The sequence below is a fragment of the Mustelus asterias genome, chromosome 14, assembly GCF_964213995.1.
Source record: "Mustelus asterias chromosome 14, sMusAst1.hap1.1, whole genome shotgun sequence".
NCBI classification, from domain to species: domain Eukaryota; kingdom Metazoa; phylum Chordata; class Chondrichthyes; order Carcharhiniformes; family Triakidae; genus Mustelus; species Mustelus asterias.
The window spans coordinates 69,759,737-69,787,364 of NC_135814.1; the positions used below are offsets into that span (position 1 = coordinate 69,759,737).

A 27,628-nucleotide genomic window follows, 5' to 3' on the forward strand; every position below is an offset into this window, starting at 1 on the left:
ACTAAACTGAATGAGATTCCCTTACTAGATCAAATTTCAGTCTAATCTCCAGTTCTGCAAGCACATTTCAATGAGAATTCAGGCGGAAGAGTGCATGAGGTCAGCGACTTTTCAGTTCCAATGAGCATAACACAGCAGGCCTGTATGTATGCAGGTGCCATAGCACAAGACCAACAACTTTTATTTACATAGCACCTTTAATGTTGTAAAATGTCCCAAGGCGCTTCACAGGAGCATTATCAAAGAAAACTTGACACTGACCCAGTTAAGGAGATTTTAGCCTATGGACCAAAAACTTGCTAAAGAGGCAGGTTTTAAAGAGTCTCTAAAAGGAGGAGAGACAGAGGAGGAGGAGAGGTTTAGGGAGAGAATTCCAGAGTTTAATGTTTAGGCAGCTGATGATACAGCCGCTGATGGTGTGATGAAAATCGGGGATATGCAAGAGGCCAGAATTGGAGATGTGTAAATGTCCCAGAAGGGCTGGAAAAGGTTACAGAGGTAAGAAGGGGGAAGTTCATGGAAGAATTTGAAAATGAGAATGAGAATTTTAAAATTTTTAAGATCCACAGCTGAATGAAATATTAAGTAACATGAACATTAATGGTTTACTTGTTAAATTACAAGACACCAATCAAAATAATAGAATCATATAATGCAAAATATTTGTATACAAAGGTTGTGTATCTATTATGTCCTCCGGTATGGGCATAAGTCTCATTTGATGTTAAATTAAAGAATTAAATACGTAACAATTAATCAGTGAATCATGGCATGGTAGTACCAAGTAAACTTTTGAACGTTTTCAAGTTACTCTACATTAACCAAATCTTCAGTGTTCTCATTTACAAGGACATGTTATTATTCCCTCTCTTCAGACTGTACCTCATCCGATCGCTATCTTCTCAAATCTTTCCATTTCTTAATGATATACTTTTGCTTCTGGCAGTTGCATTCATGACCCTGCCCTGTCACTCACTGAAGTAAGTAGCACCCACAGGCAGTAGTGGTCCAGTTTGAGATTTCTTATCTCATTTTCCTGATTCACTGATCATCGTCTTGATGTGCAGATACTGGATCAGATTTATTGACATGGTTTGTGTTGTTTGCTGCTTAGCTATTTTCAGGATCCCAACACCTATTGTTTTAATCGGAAGTGGAAAACTAAAATAGAAACTGAAATGGTAGATTTAAAAGTGCAAATACATAATTACATGTAGCAATCGGCCTTAAAGAAAGGAACAAGCGTAATTAATCCTCAGATTTATCTCAAGATTTGAAAGTAAGAATGAACTGTCAGTGACAGCACACTGATCATAAAGAGACTGCAACTGTTCTGTCTACAATTTCCCATTTGAGATTTCCGATCTCATTTCTGCCACAAGAAGATGCCAAGCAGAGCTGGGGTAACTCCTTGCAGGGAGGTGAGTATCGAAGGGCAGAATACTCTGAAGTGCCTCGAGAGACGTGACAACAGAAGCTAGGTGCTTTGTTTGTCTGCCTCCCCTCTCATCAGAGAGATGATGGTTGCCCAAAAGAAAATGAAACGATCAAAATGGTGGAGAGCGATGGGTGGTTTAGAATACCCAGAGCTAGTGTTTTAACTCCTGTCCAGCTCACGGGGCCATTAGTAGTGTTCTGCTTCACAAGTGGTGAATGCTACAGTGAATAGTAATAGATGGCAAGCTACTGTCCTAGCTTCACTATTGAACAAAAATGTTATGATGCTATGTGGTTTGAATTGTGGTAATATCAGAATTTATTTCATCATCTACGGTCACGCCTTTTACTGAAATTATCTGTTGTAGATGTTAATTAGCTCGTGATTCATAAGTGGACAGGTCATTTCCATACAGAAATATTATGTGATATGGATTTCAGGTGCTCCAGAAACATTCCGTGGGATTGGTATGGCCTCTCTAGTGATTCTCCTACTTTTTGCCTTGATCCAATGGTTGGCAGTGCCTGATGAAGATGAAGGTATTTATCACTATCAAAGTTTTACAGGAACTGTGCTACTACTGATTAGAATTTAATTGAAAAGTAATTGCACAATATCATATAAGTTTAAAACACTTTAGGCCTTTAACTCCCTTCCAAAGTTAAAGTGAAAAGCAGGGAGCCTCCTTCCTGACCTTTGTTAACGATGTCCAGTGAACAGCAGTAAGGAGATAATTTTACTTCCCTCACCATTCCTTCCCAATCCACTACTTCCTAGAAGTGTGCAGGTAAAAGCAAAGGCCTGCATATTCCTGAGTCCCAAATTTCTGGTGTATGTGTGGTAGAGTGAAACCTGCTTCCCAAACTTGAATAAGGCCAGAGACTCCATCCCAAATTCCAAGGAAGGGTTTTTTTTAAGAAGGTGCAAACACACCAGTGCTTATAGGGTGCATCGAGGGTTCACTCAGAAGTGGAGTCTGGAAGGGGAAAGTTTTGGGAAAGTAAGTTTGAAAGATCTTACCCATATTCCCCCCTATGCCAAGCTCTGCCTCTCCACTCAACCCCATGTACCTTCATACCTTCCATGCCAAGCAATGTAACTTCCATGACCATTCACTCATTATACACCCTCTATAAAATCAATGAACCCTATAATAATGTGAAAAGGCTCAAGAAAACGGTTATTCGTTCCTAACCAACTTTCTTGAAAAAATTGTTTTCACTACCACACTGTAAAATTGTTAATCATCCAGACACTTTAAGGTGCCAACAGCAGAACCTGCAAGCATTTAAAAACTCTTTATCTTGTATAAACAAACATTGTGCAATTGACAGAATAGATCAGAGAATAAGAACTGTCAATCAAGCAATGTTTTCCCTGGACTGTTGCTGTTTCAACAGACTAGTGGATGTCTAGGCTTTCGCCCAACAATGCATGATAAGGCTTGGCAGAGAGAGTGGTCATCCATGAGGTTCTGCCAGACCAGCTAAGTTTTCCTAGCACATTATGGCTCATAGCTTAACGTTATGAACATTAATGATCAGATCAATCTGAACAGTTATATAATGTTCAAATGAATCTTTACCAATTTTTTCAGCTTTTAAAGGTTGGATTTTCTTCACAATTTAACACCCCTAAAACAGCCGTCCAATGCGTGGGATGTTTCCCACTAGTTTCTCCTTTACTTTCTGATGCGAGACCAAAGTATTTTTAAACCTGACTTTCAAAAAAACAATCTCTGAGCCAGTCCTGCTTTCGGTAACGTTAGACGCCAGCCTACAAATGCCTTGGAATCCCCTGCCAACGCCTGCCTGTTTGAGTAAGCTGTGTAGTACACCAGGGAGAGGGAGACACAGCCAGAGCAGGGAGATAATGTAACTAGTTCAACCTCATTAAACTGACAGTCGTGCTCTGCTGAGCACTCATACCACTGTGCCCCCCCCCCCCCCCCCAGTGTGGACTATCATACCTGAAGGTTTGGGTGGGGTGGGTACCCCAAAGATATGCTGTGGACCACACTTGCCCCCGCCCCCTCCTGTGGATGTTCCCATGCAAGGATTGCAAGGCAGTTGCTCTGGAAATTTAAATTTCCATAAGGCAACTGTCCTGCACTGGGGACCATTTAATATTCAACTTTAAATTGCAGTATTTGAATGGTTCTGATTGTATACCGTAATAGGAATAGTTACCCAGGAAAGGTTAGAATAATTAAAACCACTTTCAACTTCTCGCTAACTATAGCACTGACCCCCAACCCCCACAGGATCCAGAGATCCCACAGGACCCCACCAACTACCCCATTCCCTCCCCCCAAAAGACCCCTCTAACCCCCACAGGCCCCCTTGACTATCCTCCCAGTCCCCTCTGACTATCCTCATTGACCACCCATTCCACTGATAATTTAACCTCCGCTCGCCCCTCTGACCAATCTGCGCACCCCCCACCTTCCTACTGACCACGCAATCCCCACCCTCTTCAATCTGACACCATCCCCCACCCCCATCCTACCCATGTACCTTCTCCCTAGCTTCTCAAACTCAGCAGATGTTGGGAACCTGCTGCACTGCACTATTCTCACCTTTCCCATGTCGGACGGTCGGGTGAGAAATGTCCAACTGCAAGTCAGTTTAAGTAACTAGGAGCAGGGTGGCAATCTAACTATGATTGTCACTGCATAGAAATAATGGCCCAATGTTTTTAATTTCAGATTTATAACATCCAATGTATATTGTCTTTAAATAGTACCAAAGTGTACTCAAATTCAGAAGTATGTTTATGACACCTGAAAGTTTAATGCTACAGGAAGCATTAGGGCTATTGGGGTAAAAACAAAATACTGCGAACTCTGGAAATTTGAAATTAAACCAGAAAATGTTGTAAATAGTCAGCAGAGCAGGCAACATCTGTGGAGGGAAACAGAGTTAATTGATCAGCTTGAAACACTAACTCTATTTCTCGCTCCACAGATGCTGTCTTTTGCTATTTCTAGCACTTTCTGCTGTCGTTAAGGTGAACAGTTGCCTGATGGTATTTACAGAAGTGTAACTGTGGTTAACCTGCTACTGAAGCATGCACTATGTCTACAGACAGCAAGCCTACTAATAGAAAGTCTTTATGAGGTTCATCCAACGGGTTTGAAAATAATGTAGTTAATTAGAGTAGTCAACCTGACAAAGTGTGTGACAAAGAGTGAGGATTTTTGAACAGTTTAACCACTGCAAATTACATAGAATCTACACGGCAGAAATGGACCATGTGGTCCAACTGACCTATGCTAGTGTTTCTAATCAACAATGTCTTCTCGCACTGGAATTATCTCTTTGCACTCTGACGCCATATTCCTCTTATTTCATTCTCCCTCATGTACATATCAAACCTCCCGTAATTGCATAATTTAGATTTGCTTCAACCATTCCAGGTATAACAAAATTCCTCCTAATTTGATCTGTTATTGTTAATGTTTATCTTGTATTAAAAGAATTTAAGTAATAAAAGCATTAAGTTTAATTATTTTACTTAACATTTGATGCATTTCCTTCTATACTGTGTTGCTCATAAGTGAAAAGCTCAAGTTTCTGCATATTATCATTGGTGAAGTCTTTTTCATTTTGCCTCCTCTTGACTATTTAGAAAAGAAGATGCTGGCAGAACGGATTCCAGTTCCATCTAGCCCTGTTCCCATAGCGACCATTGATCTTGTACAACACCACCCAGATAGTATGATTCCCCACCTTGAAACCAAACTTCCTCTGAAAAAGACCAAGTACCAAGAGGAACAGGAAGATGTTACAAAGCCAGCCTGGGCCATCAGTTCATCACCTTGGGTCACCATTGCCTTTGCCTTCTATCAAGTTATGGAGATGGTGCTGTTGGCGAAGACAGATTCAACCATTCAGCATCACATATTGCAGGTTAATTGACACTTTTATATTACAAATCCTACTCTGTACATCAATATGCTATCGGGGAGCTCTCATGATTTTCAAGTTAGCAATATGATGTATCTGAATCAAAACTTTGAATGAAATCAGCTGTGAGGAAACATACACGTAAAAATAGTTTTAGTCAGGAAACTGTTTAGTTAGTAGCAAGTAATATTTTAATTGCAACCATCCTCAAAATATAATGCAAAGTGATGGCAGGCATCAGAAGCTGCATCCTCAGTACCTCTTCCAAACTTTACTTGCCCATTTCTACATGATGAAGGTAACTGAAGGTGTGTCTGATCCCTCTGCTGCCATTGATACGGAAAGAAAATGAAACTGCTGCCTGCTTCAAATGAGACAAGTGGCCATGTGTGTCTTAACTACCAGAATGGGAGACATTGACATTTCTGCATTTTAGTAGGTTGAACTTCAAGATAAAAAGCTTTGCAGTAATAAATCTGCACCTCATGTTCAATGTGCTGTATGTTTCAACATGAACTTTGCTTGGATGAGATGAAAGGGTGGGGGGTAGCAGGTGAAGGGGAGTCACTGATTCTAGAGAGTGAGCATCGTTCCAAATATAAAAGGAGGATCCTGTCAAAAATTTTGATTGTTCGTCTCATTTTGGTAAAGTTAGACTCAAACTATCATCTGCATCAACAGGAATTACACTTCAAAAGAGTTGAGATTTGATTTAACTGTGCAGCAAAAATCTCAATTTATGCTCCCTCCCCCCCTCCCCCCCTCCCCTCCCTCCAGCTGATGAATTTTGATGAATCTGGGTTGGGTGAATCTGGAAATCAATGCAGCAACATACTCCTCTGTGCCCTGATCTGAGTACTTTCTCCCATCAGTTAGTGTTGTTGAGGGAGGGGTGGAATGGTGTCCAGCCACACACGTCAGCAGGTTTATGGTAAAACCATAAAACCAAAGCCTGCAAATGAAATTTTAAAACTCTTAGATAATTTATATTTATTTTTGAATGAGTCAGCTGGTGGACTACCTCTCCTGACGCAAGCCTGGAATGCACCTTCTGTGTGTAAGTGACCCTTGTGCTGATAATACATTCCATCAGTAATGGGACCAAACCGAGAGGAAGGTAAAAAGCCTGGGTTCCGAGATCGAACCTAGAATTAGCATCATAAGTCTGCATTTTATCACTGGAATGAATGTGGAGAAAATGGGTTTTGGGAAATTAATAAAATAGTTAAGTGTTTAAAATAACCAGAAGGAGTTCTGCAAAATGTTACATTGGTACAAAGTGCAAATATGACTGGGGAGTGTCTTTAACACTCCCTTAACCAAGTTCCTTGGGAGTAGTCACAAAAAGTCATTTAATTTCAGAGCCAACAGAAACATTTTCTCCATGACTCACCATAAAGCCAAAAATTATAACATTGCCACATAGTATCTAATGGAGTAATGTAGCCCTCATGCTATGTCCAATTCCACTTTGAGGAGAGGACATAGCTTTAGCAGCACTGCCATAGAATTTCTAAATTTTGTAGTCATTGTGGAAGGGTTAATTTCATCTTGCAGTGAACAAACAAAGAACAAAGAATAATACAGCACAGGAACAGGCCCTTCGGCCCTCCAAGCCCGCGCCGCTCCCCGGTCCAGGATTGAATCCTGAATCCAGGATCCCCGCCCAATTTTCCAGCCTATCCACACACCAAAATCCTATCCACCGAGCTGTCCCTCACAGCTACGATGCTTTGTTCATTACAACCTATTAACTCACCCCCACCCCCTCATTCCGGACCATGTGATCTCCAGGGAGAGGCGAAAACCCAGAGTGAAAAACCCCAGGGCCAATATGGGGAAAAAAATCTGGGAAATTCCTCTCCGACCCCCTGAGGCGATCGAAACGAGTCCAGGAGATCACAATGGCCCTGATCGGGAAATGCTTCCCAACCCTAGTCATTTCCACTTCCACGAACACCATATGAATTCCCTGCCCCCGAGACAGGTTCCCAACTATCCGCAGTCTCGCTCTGTACTGGCACCAGCAAGATGATCATAGAATGAAGCCTTGAAACAAGGAACTATTAGCCCGCGCCGCTCCCTGGTCCAGACTAGACCACTCTTTTGTATCCCTCCATTCCCACTCCGTTCATATAGCTGTCTAGATAAGTCTTAAACGTTCCCAGTGTGTCCGCCTCCACCACCTTGCCCGGCAACACATTCCAGGCCCCCACGACCCTCTGTGTGAAATATGTCCTTCTGATATCTGTGTTAAACCTCCCCCCCTTCACCTTGAACCTATGACCCCTCGTGAACGTCACCACCGACCCGGGGAAAAGCTTCCCACCGTTCACCCTATCTATGCCTTTCATAATTTTATACACCTCTATTAAGTCTCCCCTCATCCTCCGTCTTTCCAAGGAGAACAACCCCAGTTTCCCCAATCTCTCCTCATAACCAAGCCCCTCCATACCAGGCAACATCCTGGTAAACCTCCTCTGTACTCTCTCCAAAGCCTCCACGTCCTTCTGGTAGTGTGGCGACCAGGACTGGACGCAGTATTCCAAATGCGGCCGAACCAACGTTCTATACATCTGCAACATCAGACCCCAACTCTTATACTCTATGCCCCATCCTATAAAGGCAAGCATGCCATATGCCTTCTTCACCACCTTCTCCACCTGTGACGTCACCTTCAAAGATCTGTGGACTTGCACACCCAGGTCCCTCTGCGTCTCTACACCCTTTATGGTTCTTCCATTTATCGTGTAGCTCCTCCCTACATTATTCCCACCAAAATGCATCACTTCGCATTTATCAGGATTGAACTCCATCTGCCATTTCCTTGCCCAAATTTCCAGCCTATCTATATCCTTCTGTAGCCTCTGACAATGTTCCTCACTATCTGCAAGTCCTGCCAGTTTTGTGTCGTCCGCAAACTTACTGATCACCCCAGTTACTCCTTCTTCCAGATCATTTATATAAATCACAAACAGCAGAGGTCCCAATACAGAGCCCTGCGGTACACCACTAGTCACAGGCCTCCAGCCGGAAAAAGACCCTTCCACTACCACCCTCTGTCTTCTGTGACCAAGCCAGTTCTCCACCCATCTAGCCACCTCCCCCTTTATCCCATGGGATCCAACCTTTTTCACTAGCCTACCATGAGGGACTTTGTCAAACGCTTTACTAAAGTCCATATAGACAACATCCACGGCCCTTCCTTCGTCAACCATTTTGGTCACTTCTTCAAAAAACACCACCAGGTTAGTGAGGCATGACCTCCCTCTCACAAAACCATGCTATCGTTAATGAGTTTATTCCTTTCTAAATGCGCATACATCCTATCTCTAAGAATCTTCTCCAACAACTTCCCCACCACGGACGTCAAGCTCACCGGCCTATAATTACCCGGGTTATCCTTCCTACCCTTCTTAAATAACGGGACCACATTGGCTATCCTCCAATCCTCTGGGACCTCACCTGTGTCCAGTGACGAGACAAAGATTTGCGTCAGAGGCCCAACGATTTCACCTCTCGTCTCCCTGAGCAGCCTTGGATAGATTCCATCAGGCCCTGGGGATTTGTCAGTCTTTATATTCTCTAACAAACCTAACACTTCCTCCTTTGTAATGGAGATTTTCTCCAACGGTTCAACACTTCCCTCCGAGACACTCCCAGTCAACACATCCCTCTCCTTTGTGAATACCGACGCAAAGTATTCATTTAGGATCTCCCCTACTTCTTTGGGCTCCAAGCATAAGTCCCCACTTTTGTCCCTGAGAGGTCCGATTTTTTCCCTAACAACCCTTTTGTTCCTAACGTATGAATAAAATGCCTTGGGATTCTCCTTAATCCTGTCTGCCAAGAACATTTCGTGACCCCTTTTTGCTCTTCTAATTCCCCGTTTGAGTATTTTCCTACTTTCATTGTACTCCACCAGAGCTCCCTCCGTTTTTAGCTGCTTGGACCTAACATACGCCTCTCTTTTCCTTTTGACCAGTCCCTCAATTTCCCTGGTTATCCACGGTTCTCTAATCCTACCCTTCCTATCCTTCTTTTTTACAGGCACATGCTTGTCCTGTAGCCCTAACAACCGTTCCTTAAAAGACTGCCACATACCAGATGTGGATTTACCCTCAAACAACCTCTCCCAATCAAGAGCTGCCAATTTCTGCCTGATCCCAATAAAGTTAGCCTTCCCCCAATCCAACACCTTACCCTTGGGACACCACTCATCCTTTTCCATCACTATCCTAAAGCTAACAGAATTGTGGTCGCTATTTGCCACATGTTCCCCAACCGAAACTTTGAAGACCTGACCGGGCTCATTCCCCAGTACCAGGTCCAGTATAGCCCCCTCTCTAGCTGGGCTGTCCACATATTGTTCCAACGAACCCTCCTGTACACATTTTACAAATTCCTCTCCATCCAGAGTCCCTGCCCTCAGCGATTTCCAGTCTATACCAGGGAAATTGAAGTCTCCCACTACAACAACCCTATATTTCCTGCACCTATCCAGTATCTCCTGACATATCCATTCTTCCACTTCCCTTGGGCTGTTGGGGGGCCTGTAGTACACCCCCAACATAGTGACTGCGCCTTTCCTGTTTCTAAGCTCCACCCAGAGTGACTCGCTACACGACTCCTCCGAATTGTCCTCCCTCTGCACCGCTGTAATATGCTCTCCAACCAATACCGCTACTCCCCCACCTCTTTTGGCCCCTCCTCTGTCTCGCCTAAAACACTTGTACCCTGGAATATTCAGCTGCCAGTCCTGCCCCTCTTTCAACCAAGTCTCTGTCACCGCAACCACATCCAAATTCCTCATGCGCATTAAGGCCCCAAGTTCGTCTGTTTTACCTGCTACGCTCCTTGCATTGAAGTATAAGCACTCCAGACCCCCAGGCTCAGTGAGGTCGTCCTCCCCCAGAGTGCTCTTCTTCTTTGCCGGCCTTGTCCCAGCCCCAAGCTCGTCCCCAGCCACCACACTTATAGACCTAATAGTTTGATCCCCACCCCCCTGCCATACTAGTTTAAACCCCCCCGAACTGCACTAGCAAAGTGGGATATGATATATTTTATTTTCAGACATAGAGCTATCAAACACTGGCTATATAATCATTTTAGCACAGGAGGAGGCCATTCAGCCCACTAAGTCTGTATCAGCTCTCTTTAGAGCAACACAATCAGTCCAATGTTCTGCTCTATCCTCCTAGTCCTGTAAATTTATTTCCCTCAAATGTCAATCCAATTTCCTTTTGAAATCATTAATTTGCTCCACTTCCACCACCCTTGTAAACAGAGTTCCTGATCATTCCCACTCATTGTGTAAAAAAAACATTCCTCACGTTCTCCATGCATCTTTTGCTCAAAAGCTCAAACTGTGGCCCCGGAAATTGTACCATCAGCTAATGGGAACAGCATTCCTTGGTCTGTGTGATCTAAACCAGTCATCATCTTGTACACCTGTATCAAATCTTCCCTAAACCATCTTTGTGTCAAGGAGAATAACCCCAGCTTCTCCAGCCGAATCTCTTGGCTAAAATCTCTCATCTCTGGAACCATTCTGATAAATTTCCTCTGCAACCTCTCAAGGGCACTCACATCCTTCCTAAAGAGTAGTGAGCAGAACTGGAGGCAATACTCCAGATGGAGGCCTAACCAGAATTTTATAAAAGTGCAGCATTATCTTCCCTGCTTTAATATTCTATATCTACTTTATTTATGAAACCTAAGATCCCATATGCTTTACTAATTACTCTCTTGATATGTCCTGCCATCTTCAAAGGTTTATCCACATGAACCCCAGGTCTTAGTGTCCCGGTACGCTTTTTAGAATTGTGCCACTTAAGCTTGGAAATAGAGCTCAAAGTGAAGCAGATGCATGTAATCCTATAGGACATGAGGTGTCCTGAAGATCCCATATAGTGCAGGAATTGTAAGCAACAGGTCCATCTATGATTCAAAAATTTTGTCCCTTTTAAAACCAGGTTAATACCCTGATTAAACTACTTTTAAATCAATATCTTTAGAGATCAGCCATGATCTGATTGAATGGTGGAGCAGGCTTTTAGGGCCGAATAATTGCCTAGTTCTGCTCCTAATTCCTATGTTCGGGTCTCTGCTAATACTTATTAAATGTACTACTTGTACTTGCCCCAATTGAAAATTATTAATTTCCCACCTCCTGGTTTAAATGAGTGCCCTAAGTTTAGAGAGAGAAGAAAAACACACTGAAAATAATTTCTTCTGATGCCACTTTTTTTCTCTCTCTCTCTTGCTGGCTTCTCCCCTCTGCTGCTTTTAACTGTGGGTCTCTAGCACTGTTCTCTCTCAGCCTCACTCACTCTGACATTTTTAATTTTATAATGACTAATCATTAATTTTGGAAAATGTCCTTAGTCGTCTTATCACTTATCTGGATTTAGAAATCCTCGACTATGCATTAAATGTGTTCTTGTTTGCTTTAGGAGGAAAACGATTGTCCAGTATCTGCAGACACTTTGCCAGTTGTGTGTCCTCCACACGTTAAATCATTGCCCAATTCCAGCAAGCAAGCAACGGCAGAAGTCCCTGTCACTACCTCTGAACCAGATGAGCAAATCAGTATAAGCTCCACACAAGCCACTGAGAATGGATTCGACCAGTCAAATTTGCTTAAGAACTTAATACCATTGCCAGGAAATGGAAACCAGAATATTGATCCAGACTTGCCTAAGCAAGACAGCGTTATTCAACCAGGTCAAAAAGACATCTCTGGATGATCAGATTTAAAGATTACAAAGCACTTAAGTGTTGAAAAAAAATGTATTCACAATTTTCCACAATGGACTTTTTAAAAAAAAAAGCACAGGAATGTCTGAAGAATAGCTTTGCAATATGTCCAGATCAATAAGACACTGATGGCTAATAATGTAAATTTCAGAAATTATAAAGGTTCTACAGCACACTTCACTGTATTTAGAGCATCAATAGCAGAATTTAAGTGCCTATTCATATATGGACATATTCTAACATAAATATCTGTCCATCCAAAACATTCATAATTTACATCAATTCTTAAAACCATTGAAATTTAAAAGGTAGCTAAATTGGTAGAATTGTATTGTGAAACTAAAGTGACATTTATAATGCACCCAAATGCAACCAGGAAACAAGTCAGATGACTGAAGTGGCTTTATTACAGTGCAGTCAAAATCATAATTTCTGGGGTCTGGGTGAATTCCTTTTATATTGGATCAAATAGAGTAACTACAGGTGTCTATTGTAGCTGTTACATTTGCCAAAAGTAGCCTGTCGCAGCATTTTTTGAATAAGACATCACCAGAGGTACCCATAGTAGAAAGTGAGTTATGGGTAGGATACATGGGTGGGATTTACGGCCTTGCTTGTCCCAAAACAGTAAAATTCTGCCCGAGGTCAACAGACCTTTCCATGGTCCGCCCCTCGCCTGGTCCAATTCCTGTGGTGGGCGGGAACAGTAAAATTCCAGCCATGGTCTGACTTGAATGATAACTAAATATGGAAGCTCAACTTTGGGTTAGTAGTTTCCTGATGTTCAGCAAGTAACCACTATTGATGCCAGCGCTGGCCCAGTTTTCATTTAAAATGTGTAACTTAATACTACGAAACCTCTGCAAAATTCTAGATGCACAATTCCCAGTTTCCTGTGTGTTTAAATATATAATGTGTGGGGCATTATTCCTCCTACCTCTAATGAAGAACTTCGTTTTGGGATTTTCTCAGGCAATTAACGAGCAGTTTGCACTCTGTTGGAACAGAGGTGTTGGTAATTTTTGAAGGTTTTCAGTCGAGTACATAAAAGGCAGCATGTTTGACATTTATTTAAATCGTTTTAGAAAGCTGGCTGAAACTGACCATGAAGCCTAAACTACTTTGCTCACCCCCCAGAGTAATTCACGAGTTAAGCAGTACATCAGATTTACTTTTCTTTCCCTTCTTCAAAAGATAAAAAAAAAGTTTAGTTGTAAACTCTCTACAGGTTATTAATTCACACAGAACCTATGGATAATATGCTTCCAAATTTGCAGATCACTTTTGCTTAAATGCAAACTTAAATGTGTCACCCACTGTTTTAATGCAAACCTTTACAGTTTAAAAACTCAGCATTAGTGTATGTTTTGGAGGTCAGGCTGTTTTTTATAATCTGCAAAAACAACTATTTAATACCTATGCATATAAAACTCTTGAAGCATTTTAAAAAGCTAAGTGTTACATTGATTAAACCTGACTGAATAGAATACAGAATTTGAATTGCAAGAATTCTATCAAAGTTTGAGACTTTGAAATAAATGAGGCACTCAAAAATAAACCATACAGTTAATCCTCATTTTTAAAATGAATAATTAGAGACCTTAATATTAAACGAGTAATAGGTCTCAAGGCCAAAGAGCTTGGTTTTGGCAGGAGTAGTGCAGGGGTGAGGTCAGAATTGAAAGAGGGAGAAATTGGATTACAAGGCAACAAATGCAGCTCAATCATTTTTTGATAGCTGGTATTCAGGCACCCCAAGAGATCTCACTGAGGCATTCGTGGTAATTGCGGGAAATCTAAAGGATAATTCAAAACACTCTTTAATTTTTCCAATTTCATCCTGGACTTCTTTCAGTAATTAAAGGACCTCAAAGTACAGCAATTCGCACCGCTGCCAGTCTTACAAATTTGCAATGATGAGGATTTACCCATTTTGGTTCAGTTGTAGGTACTTCATTGTGTTGTATGTACAATTGTTAGTGCCTTCAATGTATTACAAATAACACTATGTACAGAATAGATTGATTTTGTAGTGGGCTCTTGGGTGTTGAAATTTTTAGATCAGTGATGTAAAACTGTTACTAAATTATATTGTGAGATTATGTTACTGCTGAATGTTGTGTTTGTTAGTGCTGAAATAAAATTGTCATAACATGTAAGCAGTTATTGTTATACAAAAATGGATTTGATATATTTTACTCAGCAATTCAAATTAACCCAGTTGTCATTTTTACTAAAAATACATAAGGAATTAGAAAACACCAGAGAAAACTGAAAACCTAGCCCAACCATCTCAATAAAATCAGGATGAAACTACTATGATTGTATTGATAAAAGGTATTTTAAAAATCCTCGAGTTGTCAGTCAATGAGAAATGCTGTTATGGTAGTATTTTGAGTCCCTCCACAGGAGGGAGCTGTTACCTATAAAATGTTTCACAAGAATGCCTGCTCATCTTGCTTACTCCTATAATCTTAGCCTGTTAAAACAAACGCAGACTAACATTTCATCTACCATGTGTGATACCAGGTTAAAGTCCAACAGGTTTATTTGGTATCACGAGTTTTTGGAGTGCTGCTCCTTCATCAGGTGACAAAGGAGCACCGCTCTGAAAGCTTGTGATACGAAATAAACCTGTTGGACTTTAACCTGGGTGCTGTGTGACTTCTTACTGTGCTCACCCCAGTCCAATGCCGGCATCTCCACATGTGTGAAACCAATTCGTTAAATCATATTTTGGTTAACAGGAATAAGAAAGTTATACATGGAAATGACTTTATTACCAAAGTTTTATTAAAAATTCATTCTCAAACAGCCTCACATAAATTGAACCCGTATAATCAATATACATTCTTCGAAAATCAGGTACTTATGAAGCATGTAGTACAATTAATATATTCTTCTCACAAGCAATGTCAATAATCTTCATTTCGGCTAACATAACTAGATGGACTAACTCCAGTCTTAGCTTGAACAATGAAGAAAACTGTTTTTTTGCATTAAAGAGTGTACCACTTGGAAGTGAAAATCTGACTAAGGAAGAAGGGAGACAGTGGCCTGAAATCTAAACTTAAAATGTGCTTGAAGGAACTCAACAGTGACTAAAATATCCCTTTTTCCCCATATGTATAAACGACTTCCAAATCTTTACATTAATGTAATAACAAATTCAGGAGTGCAATCTTGAGCTTTAGTTTTATAGGATGAAAACGGAGGTCAGAGTAGGTGAACTTCCTGAAAAAGGAAATAAAATGGGCAGATTGTCAGCAGAGCACCTATTCTAAATGGACTGCAATTTGACTTTCAACTTCACATTTGAGTTTAAGTTGATACTTTGAACAACAGCTGCTCACGGAAGTCCCAGGTGAAACGTTAGTTCCTTTTCTTTCTTTGCACACATCCTCATTCTTTTGAATGAAGAATTCTTTATCGAAAAGTAAAAGATTTATTCGTTAGTTTCCACCGCTCCCATTGAAAAAAAAAGTTAAATATGTTTAAATGCACTCAATTATAAAATGGCTTTGTATACACAATTCTCCATTACAGGCTTCCAGTCAACACAAGACAAGGTACCTGTCCATAGGGAGAGAATCAATAATTGGAAAGCAAGTTCCCATACCTACAAGAAAGTACATTTAAAGAATATAACCCTGATTTAAGATTCCTGTAAAATGCTCTTTTTAGTGCTATTTTACTCAGAGCATTGTGACCTAGAACAAGTCCCATCTTAAACTGGTTTTCCTATAAATCGCCATAAAAACAGACCTATTTAAAAACCTGAGTTGGACGTAGAGTTAAACAAAATAACTTTGTACTGCTCAACCGAAATCCATTTCATTAAAATGTGCATACTGAAGTCAGTTGCATGATTAAATACAATAATTACCGCACATATTAATCCAATCATCTTTGTTTACACAATTTAAAAAATGTCTATCCTGGACAACGAAACAATATTTATATCACAATGTTGTGTTCCCCATAAATATCGCAATTAACCTAACCTGCAGTTTCCACCTCAGTTCCACACTACTTGCTTTCTATATTTGTCATGTGGAGCTGCTTGCTACACAAATGGAGGACAGGATGGTATGAACTGCTGATTATAACCAACCCATCAATGCAGCCCTGCAATTAACTGGCTGGGTGTTGGTAATAACATCAGATGCCTAGTTTTCCTTGCTTCCTCATCTTCAAAGCTGAAAGCCAAAGTTCTCATTAAAGGGAAAGAAACCAAATGGCCATGGTAAAAAGACAACAATCCCTGGGACATATGTCTGCAGCCATCTCTGTAAAAGATTATCTTCTTTGATTGCGATATAGATGGCCTCATTTGTCTCAGCTACAACTGAAAGTCTTTCAAAATGAATTGGATTCATGTGTAATCAAAGACTACTTAAAACGCCCCAAATCAGATTTTCCATGTTAGAATCCATCTATTTAGCAAACCATCTAAAGAACAAGCCACTACTCTGAAATGTGGCTAGAGCGATATCTAGGTTTTTCACTTCTGTGGCCACTTGATCATAGATCCACGCGTCACAATTAACTATTAGGAGTAGAACAAAGATTATAGGCACAAATGCTTAAAGAAATTGCTAAACCTGGTAGAGAGCTAGAGTTTTTGTTCTAATTACTGCACAAGTCACTTACAAAAGATTACCCACTTACTATCCTTATTTTCATGTAGTGCAAACTTTCCTTTAAAAAAGTACAAAGTCAATGTTCACTAAGTAGCACAATTCAAGGATTTCTTGGTGTCCTTTTGTGCATCCACTCAAAGATATTGGGTCGGCGATAACGGTACCCAGACATTCCTAGCACTGTATTTTGTTGCATTAGTTAGTTCCTATCAATAATAACAGCTCAGAATGTGTATCGAGATGCGAGTGAGGCAGGATTAAATCGCATCAACTGCATGTTCTTCACCTGCAGCCATCACGTCCCCATTCTCCAAGACTAAATCATCATTCTCCTCTGGGACAAAGAGTTGGGCTTCCAAAAAAGAACCTCCAATTCCATACTGTTGCTCGTGGTTCTGCACTTCCTCTTGTGTAAGATGATAAGCTCCTAGGATGAAGTTTGCAAGTCTGCAAATTAGAATGAGGAGATGAACAGAGATATGCATTGCCTGATCAGGTGCAACATCAAATTGGAGGGCTGTGAATTTAAACTCAGCTTCATTCTATAGTGAAACATCTTAGTACTACTTCTGTAGGGAAAGGTAGCAAAGAAGGCAACAGCTTTCCAGTTCCTCCAAATGCCCAATGAACTATAGGTGAACATTCATAATTGTTGTGAATTTTGTGGCAGAAATGCCCTCTCCCTACTAGTTAATTTTAAGAGGAGAGAGGTAAGAGAAAGGCGGCCTGAAATGACATAAACCAACAAAAGTAACATGCAATATTTTGCACGGTTTATATCTCGCCTTTTGTACCAATCATCCACATATAACAATTTTGCTTTTTGCAATTATTTTGTTGTTGAATAAAATCCGTGTTGCATTCACACAGAAATGACATGATAGCTTCACAAATTTCAAATAAACAGAGAACTATTAGAACAGTGTTCAAATTCATGATGTACAGTGAATCTGATGCCTGTGTCCAAGGCAAGGAATAATAAATGTTCATGCTTCAGCAAATATCTGGCTGCTCGGAATATGTAAGCTTTACCAGAATTATTTCAGAGTTCACAATAAGTAATCTTGAAAAGGAGCATCAGTTACAGAAAATTACATCCCCAGGTTTAAAATCGTTTCAAACTATATTAAAAGAAAGAAACTGCATTTACTACGACAACTCTTCCTTTTGTCATCAGCATAACTAAAAATGTAAAGTGCAAAGATAAACAATTTGTTTTGATGTGTTGTCACAGTTTTGTAATTAAACACAGCGACTGATGAACACTGTTAGGTTCCTACAAACTGCAGTTACATGAATGACCAGCTAATCTGTTTTCTGTACTTTTGATTGAGGGATAAATGCTGCCCAGAAGAATGTAGTGCTTCTCTTTGATAAAATAGAGATCATTCACAGCCACTTGACTTCAGTTTAATCAATTGGCCAAAAGAACAAAAACAGCACTCCCTCAAAACACCACATTATTTTTGATCTTGCCTATTTTGTCCCCCCCTCTTGTGCCGAATGCATCAACTCCATGGGGAGTTAATTTCAACTGCACCAAACACTCTTTGGTATCTCAGCCACATGCCCATCTTTCATGCATGCGCCTCAATGAAAGTTGACAAACTATTAAGACACGTGGGGCATCACAATCAAGCCCAATCGGATTTCAGTAGATGCCTCAAAAGTAGCAATCTGTGGATTACTTCCAGAGTCACATATGAATGAGTATAGAAATATGAAGAAAGTGTAGCTGAATGCATGGCCGACGAGATGGTATAGGGCTTTATGTTCCTGGGATCAGGTTTAGGGGGAGGAAGCCAGACAGATTGCACCTCAAGGTCAGGACCAATATATTGGTGAAGACGTTTGCCAGTGCTGTTGGGGCTGGTTTAAACTAGTTTGGCAGGGGGATGGGAACGTGAGCATAGATTCAGAAGACAAGCAAAACTGGATAATAAAAGGCAAAAAAATAAGCGAGCATGGAAAATCGAGGAGACAAAAGTTAGAGAATAGACAATAAAGGAGTCATTTGGTAATAAGTAGTACATACAGCAATGCAAGGAGTCTCTCGAATAAGGCAGATGAGCTGACGGTGCACACAGACACTTGGAAGTATATCAAAGCCGCTACTAAAATATGGTTTAATGGGTAGAAATGGCAACTCAACACTCTTAATTACAGGTTTTCAGAGAAACAGAGAGGGAATGGGTGGGAGAGGCAAGGGAAGGTGGGGGTCACTTTATTGGTTAATGAACAATCACAGCTACAAGGAGGGAAGATTGGCTAAAAGGAGCATCAAAAGAAACTCTTTGGGTAGAACTGAGAAAAGGGGGCGGGGGGGGGGGGGGGGGGGGGGAATCACGCTTCTGGGAATATTTTATAGTCCCTAAAACAGTCAAGTGAAATTAGAAAAGCAAATATGTCAACAGACTGCTGAGGAGTACAGAAACAAAAAGAACAGTCATAAGGCGGCTGGATTTCAAGTATCTCAATATTAACTGATAACTTCAGTGTGAAAGATATAGAGGGTACAGAATTTTTAATGTATCCCTCAGAACTTCTTTTGGCCAGAGTGTAAGCCCAAAAAGAAAAGGGTCAGTTTATAGAATAGAATCCCTACAGTGCACAAGGAGGCCATTTGGCGCATGGAGTCTGCACCGATCACAATCCCATCCAGCCCCTATCCTCATAGTCCCACTTATTTACCCTGCTAAGCCCCCTGACACTCAGCGGAAATTTACCAAGACCAATCAACCTAACCCGCACATCTTTGGACTGTGGGAGGAAACTGGAGTACCCGGAGGAAACCCATGCAGAGACGAGGAGAATGTGCAAACTCCACACAATGACCCACTGTGCCACCCCTGCAGATATATGGACATAGTTTTAGGGAATGGATTTAGGCAGTTGGGAGAGGTAGCAGTGATAGTGATCATAATTCAAATGATAAAGTTGCTATGGAAAATTACAAGGTAAACCAAGAGTAACATTTTAAATTGGGAAAAGGCCAATTTTTCTAACCAGAGATAGATTTGATCTGATAAAAATGGATTCGAAACAGCTACCCAATAATGTACATAAACTTCAGCAAGGCTTTTGACAAGGTCACACATGATAGACTAATCAGAAAATTAAAAGCCCTTGGGATTCAAGGGAAAGTGGCAAGTTGGATTCAAAGGCAGGAAGCCCTTATGGTCAATGGGTGCTTTTGTGACTGGAAGGCAGTTTCACAGGATTCAGTACTGGGCCTCTTGCTGTCCATGGTATATATTAATGTAGTGACTATGATTAAAAAGTTTGCAAATAATACAAAAATTGTCCATATGATTAATAGTGAGGAAGAAAGCAGTAAGATATTAGTAGACCTGTCAGATGGGGTGAAAAGTGGCAAATGGAATTCATTCCAGGGACAAGGAGTCATGCATTTGGGAAAAACAGAGAAAACATGGAAATACACAATAAATAGTAGGAATTTGAGAAGTGTAAAGGAACAGATAGTCTTTGAAGTATATGTCTACATTTCCTGAAGGTAAGGTGGTTATGAAAGTGATTAAGACCTATGGGATTCTGTCCTGTGTTAGCACAAGGGATTATGCTGGAACTGTTAGACTGCAGCTAAGGTACTGCCTACAGAGCTGAACACTGCAACACAGGAAGCATGTGATCACTCCAGATGAGGGTATTGAAAACAATTTACAAGGATATTGCCAGGAATGGAGAATTTTAGTAATGAGAAAAATTCAATAGACTTTTCTCTGGAACTTGAGGCGGCTGAGGGGAGATTTATTTGAAGTGAAGTGGTATTTAGATGGAGCAGACACATATCCCTAAGCAGAGACGTTAATAACCAGACGGCTTATCTTTAAAATAATTAGTAGAAGCATTAGAGGGGAATTGTGGAGTACTTTTCCACTAGAGGGTGGTGCAGGTCTTGAACTTGCTGCCTGTGGAGGCAGAAACCTTCACCACATTTAAAAAAATACTGGGATATGCACTTGGTGCCATAACTAGCTGTTCGCCAGCTGACTGCCACAGCCCCCCACCCCACGATAGTAACAGGAAACGAGAACCCTTCCCAATATTCCCTCCCCCCAACAAAGCTGTACTGTAGCATGCCTGTAGATTAAACAGCACATGACTAAGATCAAACTGGAGGTTTATTAGATTGTATAGATTAGCTATTGTTTCCAAATATCATCACAACCTGTGCAAGTGAATACCCATCTGACTGTACATAAAAATGGTTAACTAAAGAGACTGACCATTTTGTACGTGGACTGTGATATAGTGCTACCCACCTCTTTGGTGAATTAACTTTTGAGACTATTTCCCATGTAGGAAATTCCTGACTCTTGCAGTATGTGCGCAGTTCCTCAAGAGAGTTTACAGTCGCCATTTCAGTTTGTTCCTTGTACTCATCTTCAGTGAGGAAATGAACTTGTGGCTTTTTAATCAACTTGATGATTCTGTAATTAGAAAAAGTAATTAACAGCGAGAAGCAAGATCCTTCTGCTTAGTAAACATTGACTGTAATGTACAGGAGCAGCAAGGATGTTGTAATGGTTGAATTTCTATAAACCGGTTCACAGTTTGATTCAATTGGAGTGGTTCTTCCATTGAATGAGCTTCTTATCCTCTTGCAGTCTGGTTATGAATATTCCTTCGGACACACTACTGTAGCTCTACCCTTCTCTGCAGTTCTGATGGCAGTGACAGTGTGCAATTCTGATGCTGGCTAATTTGTTGGCAAGTCAATAGGTTGTATTTCCTTCACCCATTTTTCCGAACAGAATTTTTGCCCAAGAACCTGGCTAAAAAATTCAAAGAAATAGTTCAGAGTTCCAGTATTCAGACTCAGACCCAGCGGCATGAAGCTTCTAATATAGCTTCACTGTCAAGCAAATTAAATGTTTTGCATGAACAAGCACGGATGTGTTTTGCTATTGCAATGCCGTGAAACACTATTCCATTTAATCACAAAGAATGCAGATATGTACTTGTAAAGGAAACTTCATTTTGGAGCAAAAGTTCTAAGCCTTTTAATTGCTTTCTAAAAATAGGAAATTTAGATGCTGTATCAAAATATTTCACCAGGATGTTGAACAAATTAAAAATTCAGCTGTCATTTCAACAGAACTTGCAAATGCAACTCTTACAAATCATTCGCTGGAACAAAATGTTTTGTTTCCAGGCTTGCACTGTTGATTGGCAATGGGGACATACTAGAATCTTTAACAGTCGGCGAGAAAGTTCTGTGGATGGAATTTAGTCATCCCAGCGTGGGCCTCAATGGTGTACCGGGAAATGACAGCACTTCAACTCTCAGTGCCAACATCCCGTTGACTATAATTACATGGCAACCGGCCAATAAATGTGCCAGGGGGTGGAGAGACAGAGAGAGAGTCAGGTCAATTATGCAGTAGGGTGGGCAGCAAGGCACCAAACCTACCATCACCCAGCAGTGTTGGAGGTACAAGTGCCATTTTTAAGCAGCACCCAGACATGCCTGCAGTGTCTACAAACCAGAGTTTGATAGGAACTGCATGATCATTAATCTGTCCCCCAGAATCAGTGGTCACATGGTTCTGTGTAGATTGCGATGTCACCCTGCAGGTCCTCCTCCCAGCTACCCAGGAACCGTGAGAGATGCTTTTCACCACCAATAGCATCATCAAGAGACTCTCCCGCCAGACCAAAGAAACCTGGATGGAGCTTACAGCAGGGTCTAGCAGCCATGGTTTCCACAGGTGCATCTGAGTACAATGCAGAAAGAGAGTCAACGACCTCCTCCAGGTGAATATGACATTGTTGTTGTTTCTTGCTCTTTTGGGAGCAATGTGTCGCAGCATGGGAGGGACTTGGGCAGATGGGCAAATGAAGGGCAAGGCACAGGAACATATGCAGGTTTGGATGCATCCTCTGATTGGTTGGCAGCTCCTGGCTGGAGGGACTTCTGCCCTCAGGACCCTTCATCTGCCGCTGACCTCTTAAGAAATAATGAGTCTTCCCTAAAGGAGACGACACAGAGCTCTCGCCGGTTTTCCAACCAGCAGCCAAGACTTCCATCACCTCCACAAGATGCCACCTTGCAGCTTTGTAAGTCAAGATTGCTTTTTTCTGCACACTTTTGTACCAGATGTGGTGAGTATAGAAATAAAGAGTATTGCTGCTGTTGGAAATCTGAACTAACAGAAAATGCTGGAAATACTTGAAAGGTTGGGCTGTATTTTTTAAAAATTCATTCATGGGACATGGGCGTCGCTGGCTGGGCAGCATTTATTGCCAATCCCTTGAGGTGGTAGTGGTGAGCTGCCTTCTTGAATCGCTGCAGTCCATGTTCTGTGGGTTGACCCACAATGCTGTTAGGGAGGGAATTCTAGGATTTTGACCCAGTGACTGTGAAGGAATGGCGATATATTCCCAAGTCAGGATGGTGAGTGGCTTGAAGGGGAACTGCAGGTGGTGGTGTTCCCATTTATCTGCTGCCCTTGTTCTTCTAGATGGAAGTGGTCGTGAGTTTGGAAGGTGCTGTCTAAGGATCTTTGGTGAATTGCTGCAATGCATCTTGTAGATAGTACACACTGCTGCTACTCAGCATCGGTGGTGGAGGGAGTGGGTGCTTGTGGATGTGGTGCCAATCAAGCGGGCTGCTTTGTCCTAGATGGTGTCAAGTTTCTTGAGTGTTGTTGGAGCTGCACCCATCCAGGCAAGTGGGGAGTATTCCATCACACTCCTGACTTGTGCCTTGTAGATGGTGAATAGGCTCTGAGGAGTCAGGTGGTGAGTTACTTGCCGCAGTATTCCTAGCTTCTGACCTGCCCTTGTAGTCATGTGTTTATGTGGTGAGTCCAGTTGAGTTTCTGATCAATGGTAACCCCAAGGATGTTGACAGTGGAAATTTAATGATGGTTACACCATTGAATCTTAAGGGGCGGTGGTTAGCGTGTCTCTTCTTGGTGATGGTTATTGCCTGGCATTTGTGTGGCATGAATGTTATTTGCCACTTGTCAGCCAAAGCCTGGATATTGTCCAGATCTTGTTGCATTTGAACATGGATTGCTTCAGTATCTGTGGAGTCGCGGATGGTGCTGAACATTGCGCAATCATTGGCAAACATCCCCACTTCTGACTTTATTGATGAAGCAGCTGAAGATTGTTGGGCCTAAGACACTCCCGAGGGACTCCTGCAGAGATGTCGTGGAGCCGAGATGACTGACCCTCCACATCCACAACCATCTTCCTATGTACCAGATATGACTCCAACCAGTGGAGAGTTTGCCCCCTGATATCCATTGATTCCAGTTTTGCTAGGGCTCCTTGATGCCACATTCAGTCGAATGTGGCCTTGATGTCAAGGGCTGTCACTCTCACCTCACCTCTGGAATTCAGCTCTTTTGTCCATGTTTGAACCAAGGCTGTAATGAAGTCAGGAGCTGAGTGACCCTGGCGAAACCCAAACCGGGCGTCACTGAGTAGGTGCTGCTTGATAGCACTGTTGATAACCCCTTCCATCACTTTACTGATGATCGAGAGTAGACTGGTCAGGTTGGATTTGTCCTCCTTCGTGTGTACAGGACATGGCTGGGCAATTTTCCACATTTTTGGGTAGATGCCAGTGTTGTAACTGTACTGGAAAAGCTTGACTAGGGGAGCGGCAAGTTCTGGAGCACAAGTCCATCTGTGGATGGAGAAACAAAGCTAATTTTTCAGGTCAATTACTTTCTATCAGAATTGAGGAACTCACCAAACCGATTGCTTGAGGAACAGGCACAATCAGCTGGAGGCTGCCAATTAATACATTTTTTAAATGCAGCAGGACAATGGGTGGAGGTGCAATAAAAGTGGGCGGATTTAAAACAGCAATGAAGTCAAATAATAAAGATAAACAAGGTTAATGTGATTCATCATAAACAGCATACAGTGTGCCTTTCTGCAGTATATAACAAATCTCTACTGCATGACTCATCAGTACACACTGCTTCTTCACTATGCCAATCTTTCGACAGGAATATCAGTTTAAAATCTCTGTAAAGCAGCATGAGCTTTCGAGATTAACATTTTTCTCAGGATATCCAGACTGGCCATGAAAAATTGGTTTTATTGGTAATCCTTCCTTCACTCCAGACTTGACTGCATCACAGCACCATCTACAGGAAATCCCTCTTCATACTCCCTCAACCGTAACTGGAGGTTATCAGTCGAAATCAGGCCTGTCTGTGGGGCTTTGGGGGTGGTGGGGGGGGGGTCCGCAGCAGGCGTGGAGGCCAGGCACAGTGGGACACAGGGCACGGGTCTTGGCAGTTCAGGGTGAGCAAAGCTGAATCAGGCCTTGAGAGGTTAAAGTTGTGTCATTTTGGTGGAACTGGGGAGGAGACAGTGACTGAGTGGTTGTATGGGAAAGATTAATTGAGTGAATGACTGAGTGGGTGTGAGCGACTATGTGGGTGTATGTATGTGGGCGTTAATGGTTGAATGACTCAATGGGCGTGGGAGTGTGTGACTGACTGTTCATATGGGGGGATGTGTATGGGAGTGAGTAATTGCGTACACAAGTGTGCGTGTTGCGGGGGTAAATGACTGAATGTGTGTGGCAGGGGTCTGATAGGGTTAGGGGGGCGTTGGGTCAATGCGGGAAGAGCGTGATCAGTTGAATCTGTGGGATTGATGGGTTGAGTTGAGTTTAAACAGTTGAACATTTCTAGTGTACATATTCAGGAAAACAGCACATATCTAGCCCAGCTTCTGACCCTGGGATCAGTGCAAGAGACATTCATGGAGGGGTCCTGGGCAACACGAATCAGTCCATCAGAACTTTAAACTTCCCAGACAATTACAGCATCTGTGCACACGACAAGACTTCCTCAGGATTCCAAGACAAAATAGCAACATCATTTCAATGCATCGTGGAGGAGGCAGTGGTGTCATTGTAATGTTAGCAGGCTAGTAATGCAGAAGCCCATGATAATGCTCTGGGGACATAGGTTCGAATTTCGACACGGCAACTGGTGGAATTTAAATTCAATTCATTTAAAAAATCTGGAATTTAAAAAAGCTAGTCTCAGTAATAGTGACCATGAAAGCACACATCAATTGTCGTAATAACCCATCTGATTCAGTAATGCCTTTTAGAGAAGGAAATCTGCCATCCTTGTGGGGTCTGACTTATAGGTGACTCCAGACCCAGAGCAATGTGGTCAACTATTAAATGCTCTCTGAAATGGCCTAGTCAGTCACCCAGTTGCATTAAACTGCTACAAAGACTACAGAAAGGTATGAAACCCGGCATTGATCTTGGAAAAGACAATGGCAAACCCAGCTTGCCGCAGCTTGTGCCAAAATTCGGAAAACTGTCCTACAGATTATCTATGCCTAACAGTCGTACTCACGGAATCATACCTTACAATGCCCCAAATATCGGACAGGACAGATTGTCAGATGCAGTGGCACAGTGGTATACAGTTGGGAGTTGCCATGGGAGATCTCAATATCGACTCTGGACCCCATGAAGTCTCCTGGGATCAGGTCAGCTGAAGAATCCGTACTCCTGGAGAACGGCAAGGGGGTAGAATGCACTCAGGGTGGGGGACTTCAATGTTCATCATAAAGAGTGGCTCTGTAGCTCTGAGCTACCCACGTCCTAAAGGACGTAGCTGCTAGACTGGGTTGGCAGAAGGTGATGAGGAGGCCAACAAGAGGGAAAAACCTACTAGACCTCAATCTCAGTAAGCTACTTACCACAGATGCTTTTGTCCACAATAGCATTGACCACTGCACAGCGCTTGTGGAGACAAAGTCCCACCTTTATTTTGAGGATACCCTCCAATGTGCTAAATGGGATGGATTTCAAACAGATCTAGCAACTCAAAACTAAGCTTGTATGAAGCAGGAGGGTAGCACCAGGCATTCCTAAATGAGGTTTCAAACTAATGATGTTGCAACACAAACTACTTGCATGCCAAACAGAAAAAGCAGCCTGTGATAGACAAAACGAAGCAGTTCCATAACCAATAAACCAGATCTAAGGCTTGCTACACCTAATCGTGAATGATGATGGACAATTAAACAACTCACTGAAGAGGGAGACTCCACAAATATCCCCATTCTCAATGATGGTGGAGCCCAGCATATCAGTGCAAAAGACAAGGCTGAAACACTTACACCAATCTTCAGCCAGAAGTGCCAAGTGGATAGTCCATCTCAGCCTCCTCCAAAAGTCTTCAGCATCACAGATGTCAGTCTTCAGGTAATTCGATTCACTCCAAATGGCATCATGAAACAGCAAAAGCTCTGGGCACTTACAACATTCCAGCAATAGTCCTGAAGACTTGTGCTTCAGAGCTTGCCATGCCCCTAGACAAGCTGTTTAGTAGTTACAATACTGGTATCTACCCAGCAAGAGGATATGGCGGCGTAGGGGTATTGTCACTGGACGAGTCCTAAAGTAATGTTTTGGGGACTGAATGGTGAAATTTGAATTCAATTTTTAAAAAATCTGGAACTGAAAGTCTAATCATTGTCGATTGTCATAAAAACCTATCTGGTTCACTACTGCCCTTTAGGGAAGGAAATCTGCTACCCTTACCTAGTCTAGCCTACATGTGTCTCCAGATCCACAGCAATGTGGTTGATTCTTGTAATGGCCTAGTAAACCACTCTGTTCAAGGGCAATTAAGGCTAGGCAATAAACACGATGCCCAGCCAGCGACATCCCATGAATGAATTTTTTAAAAAGTTGAGAATTGTCCACATTTGTCCTACCCACAAAAGACAGGACAGATCCAACCCACCCAGCTACTGCCTCATCAGTCAAATATCGATCTTCAGTAAAGTGATGGAAGGGTTTGATGACAGTGCTATCAAGTGGCACTTAATTAGCAATAACCTGCTCAGTAAGA

The 27,628-nt window shown here is 41.9% G+C and overlaps 2 protein-coding genes across 9 annotated transcripts in view; one reads left to right on the plus strand and one right to left on the minus strand.

Annotated features, from left to right (window-relative positions):
- The window catches only part of mfsd6b (major facilitator superfamily domain containing 6b), a 71,617-nt gene extending 57,168 nt beyond the window's left edge, over positions 1-14,449 (plus strand). For all 5 annotated transcript variants that reach the window (XM_078228598.1, XM_078228600.1, XM_078228603.1 and 2 more), the window contains exons 5-7: positions 1,879-1,977; positions 5,069-5,349; positions 11,802-14,449. In XM_078228598.1, the coding sequence (XP_078084724.1) occupies positions 1,879-1,977; positions 5,069-5,349; positions 11,802-12,095 (674 nt within the window). In that variant the 3' untranslated portion in view covers positions 12,096-14,449. The remainder of the gene's footprint in view (positions 1-1,878; positions 1,978-5,068; positions 5,350-11,801) is intronic.
- A 418-nt stretch (positions 14,450-14,867) lies between these two features.
- Positions 14,868-27,628, minus strand: part of LOC144503763 (nuclear envelope integral membrane protein 1a-like) — a 41,993-nt gene continuing 29,232 nt past the window's right edge. The window contains exons 8-10 of one of the 4 annotated variants that reach the window (XR_013499555.1): positions 26,130-26,277; positions 21,032-21,199; positions 14,877-17,175 (exon numbers count right to left, since the gene is read on the minus strand). Coding sequence is in view for 2 of the 4 variants with exons in the window: in XM_078228604.1 (XP_078084730.1) it covers positions 17,006-17,195; positions 21,032-21,199 (358 nt within the window). In the remaining 2 variants the exon portion in view is untranslated. Of the gene's footprint in view, positions 17,196-21,031; positions 21,200-26,129; positions 26,278-27,628 lie in introns of all 4 variants that reach the window. The other 3 variants (XR_013499554.1, XM_078228604.1, XM_078228605.1) reach the window with 3 other exon arrangements.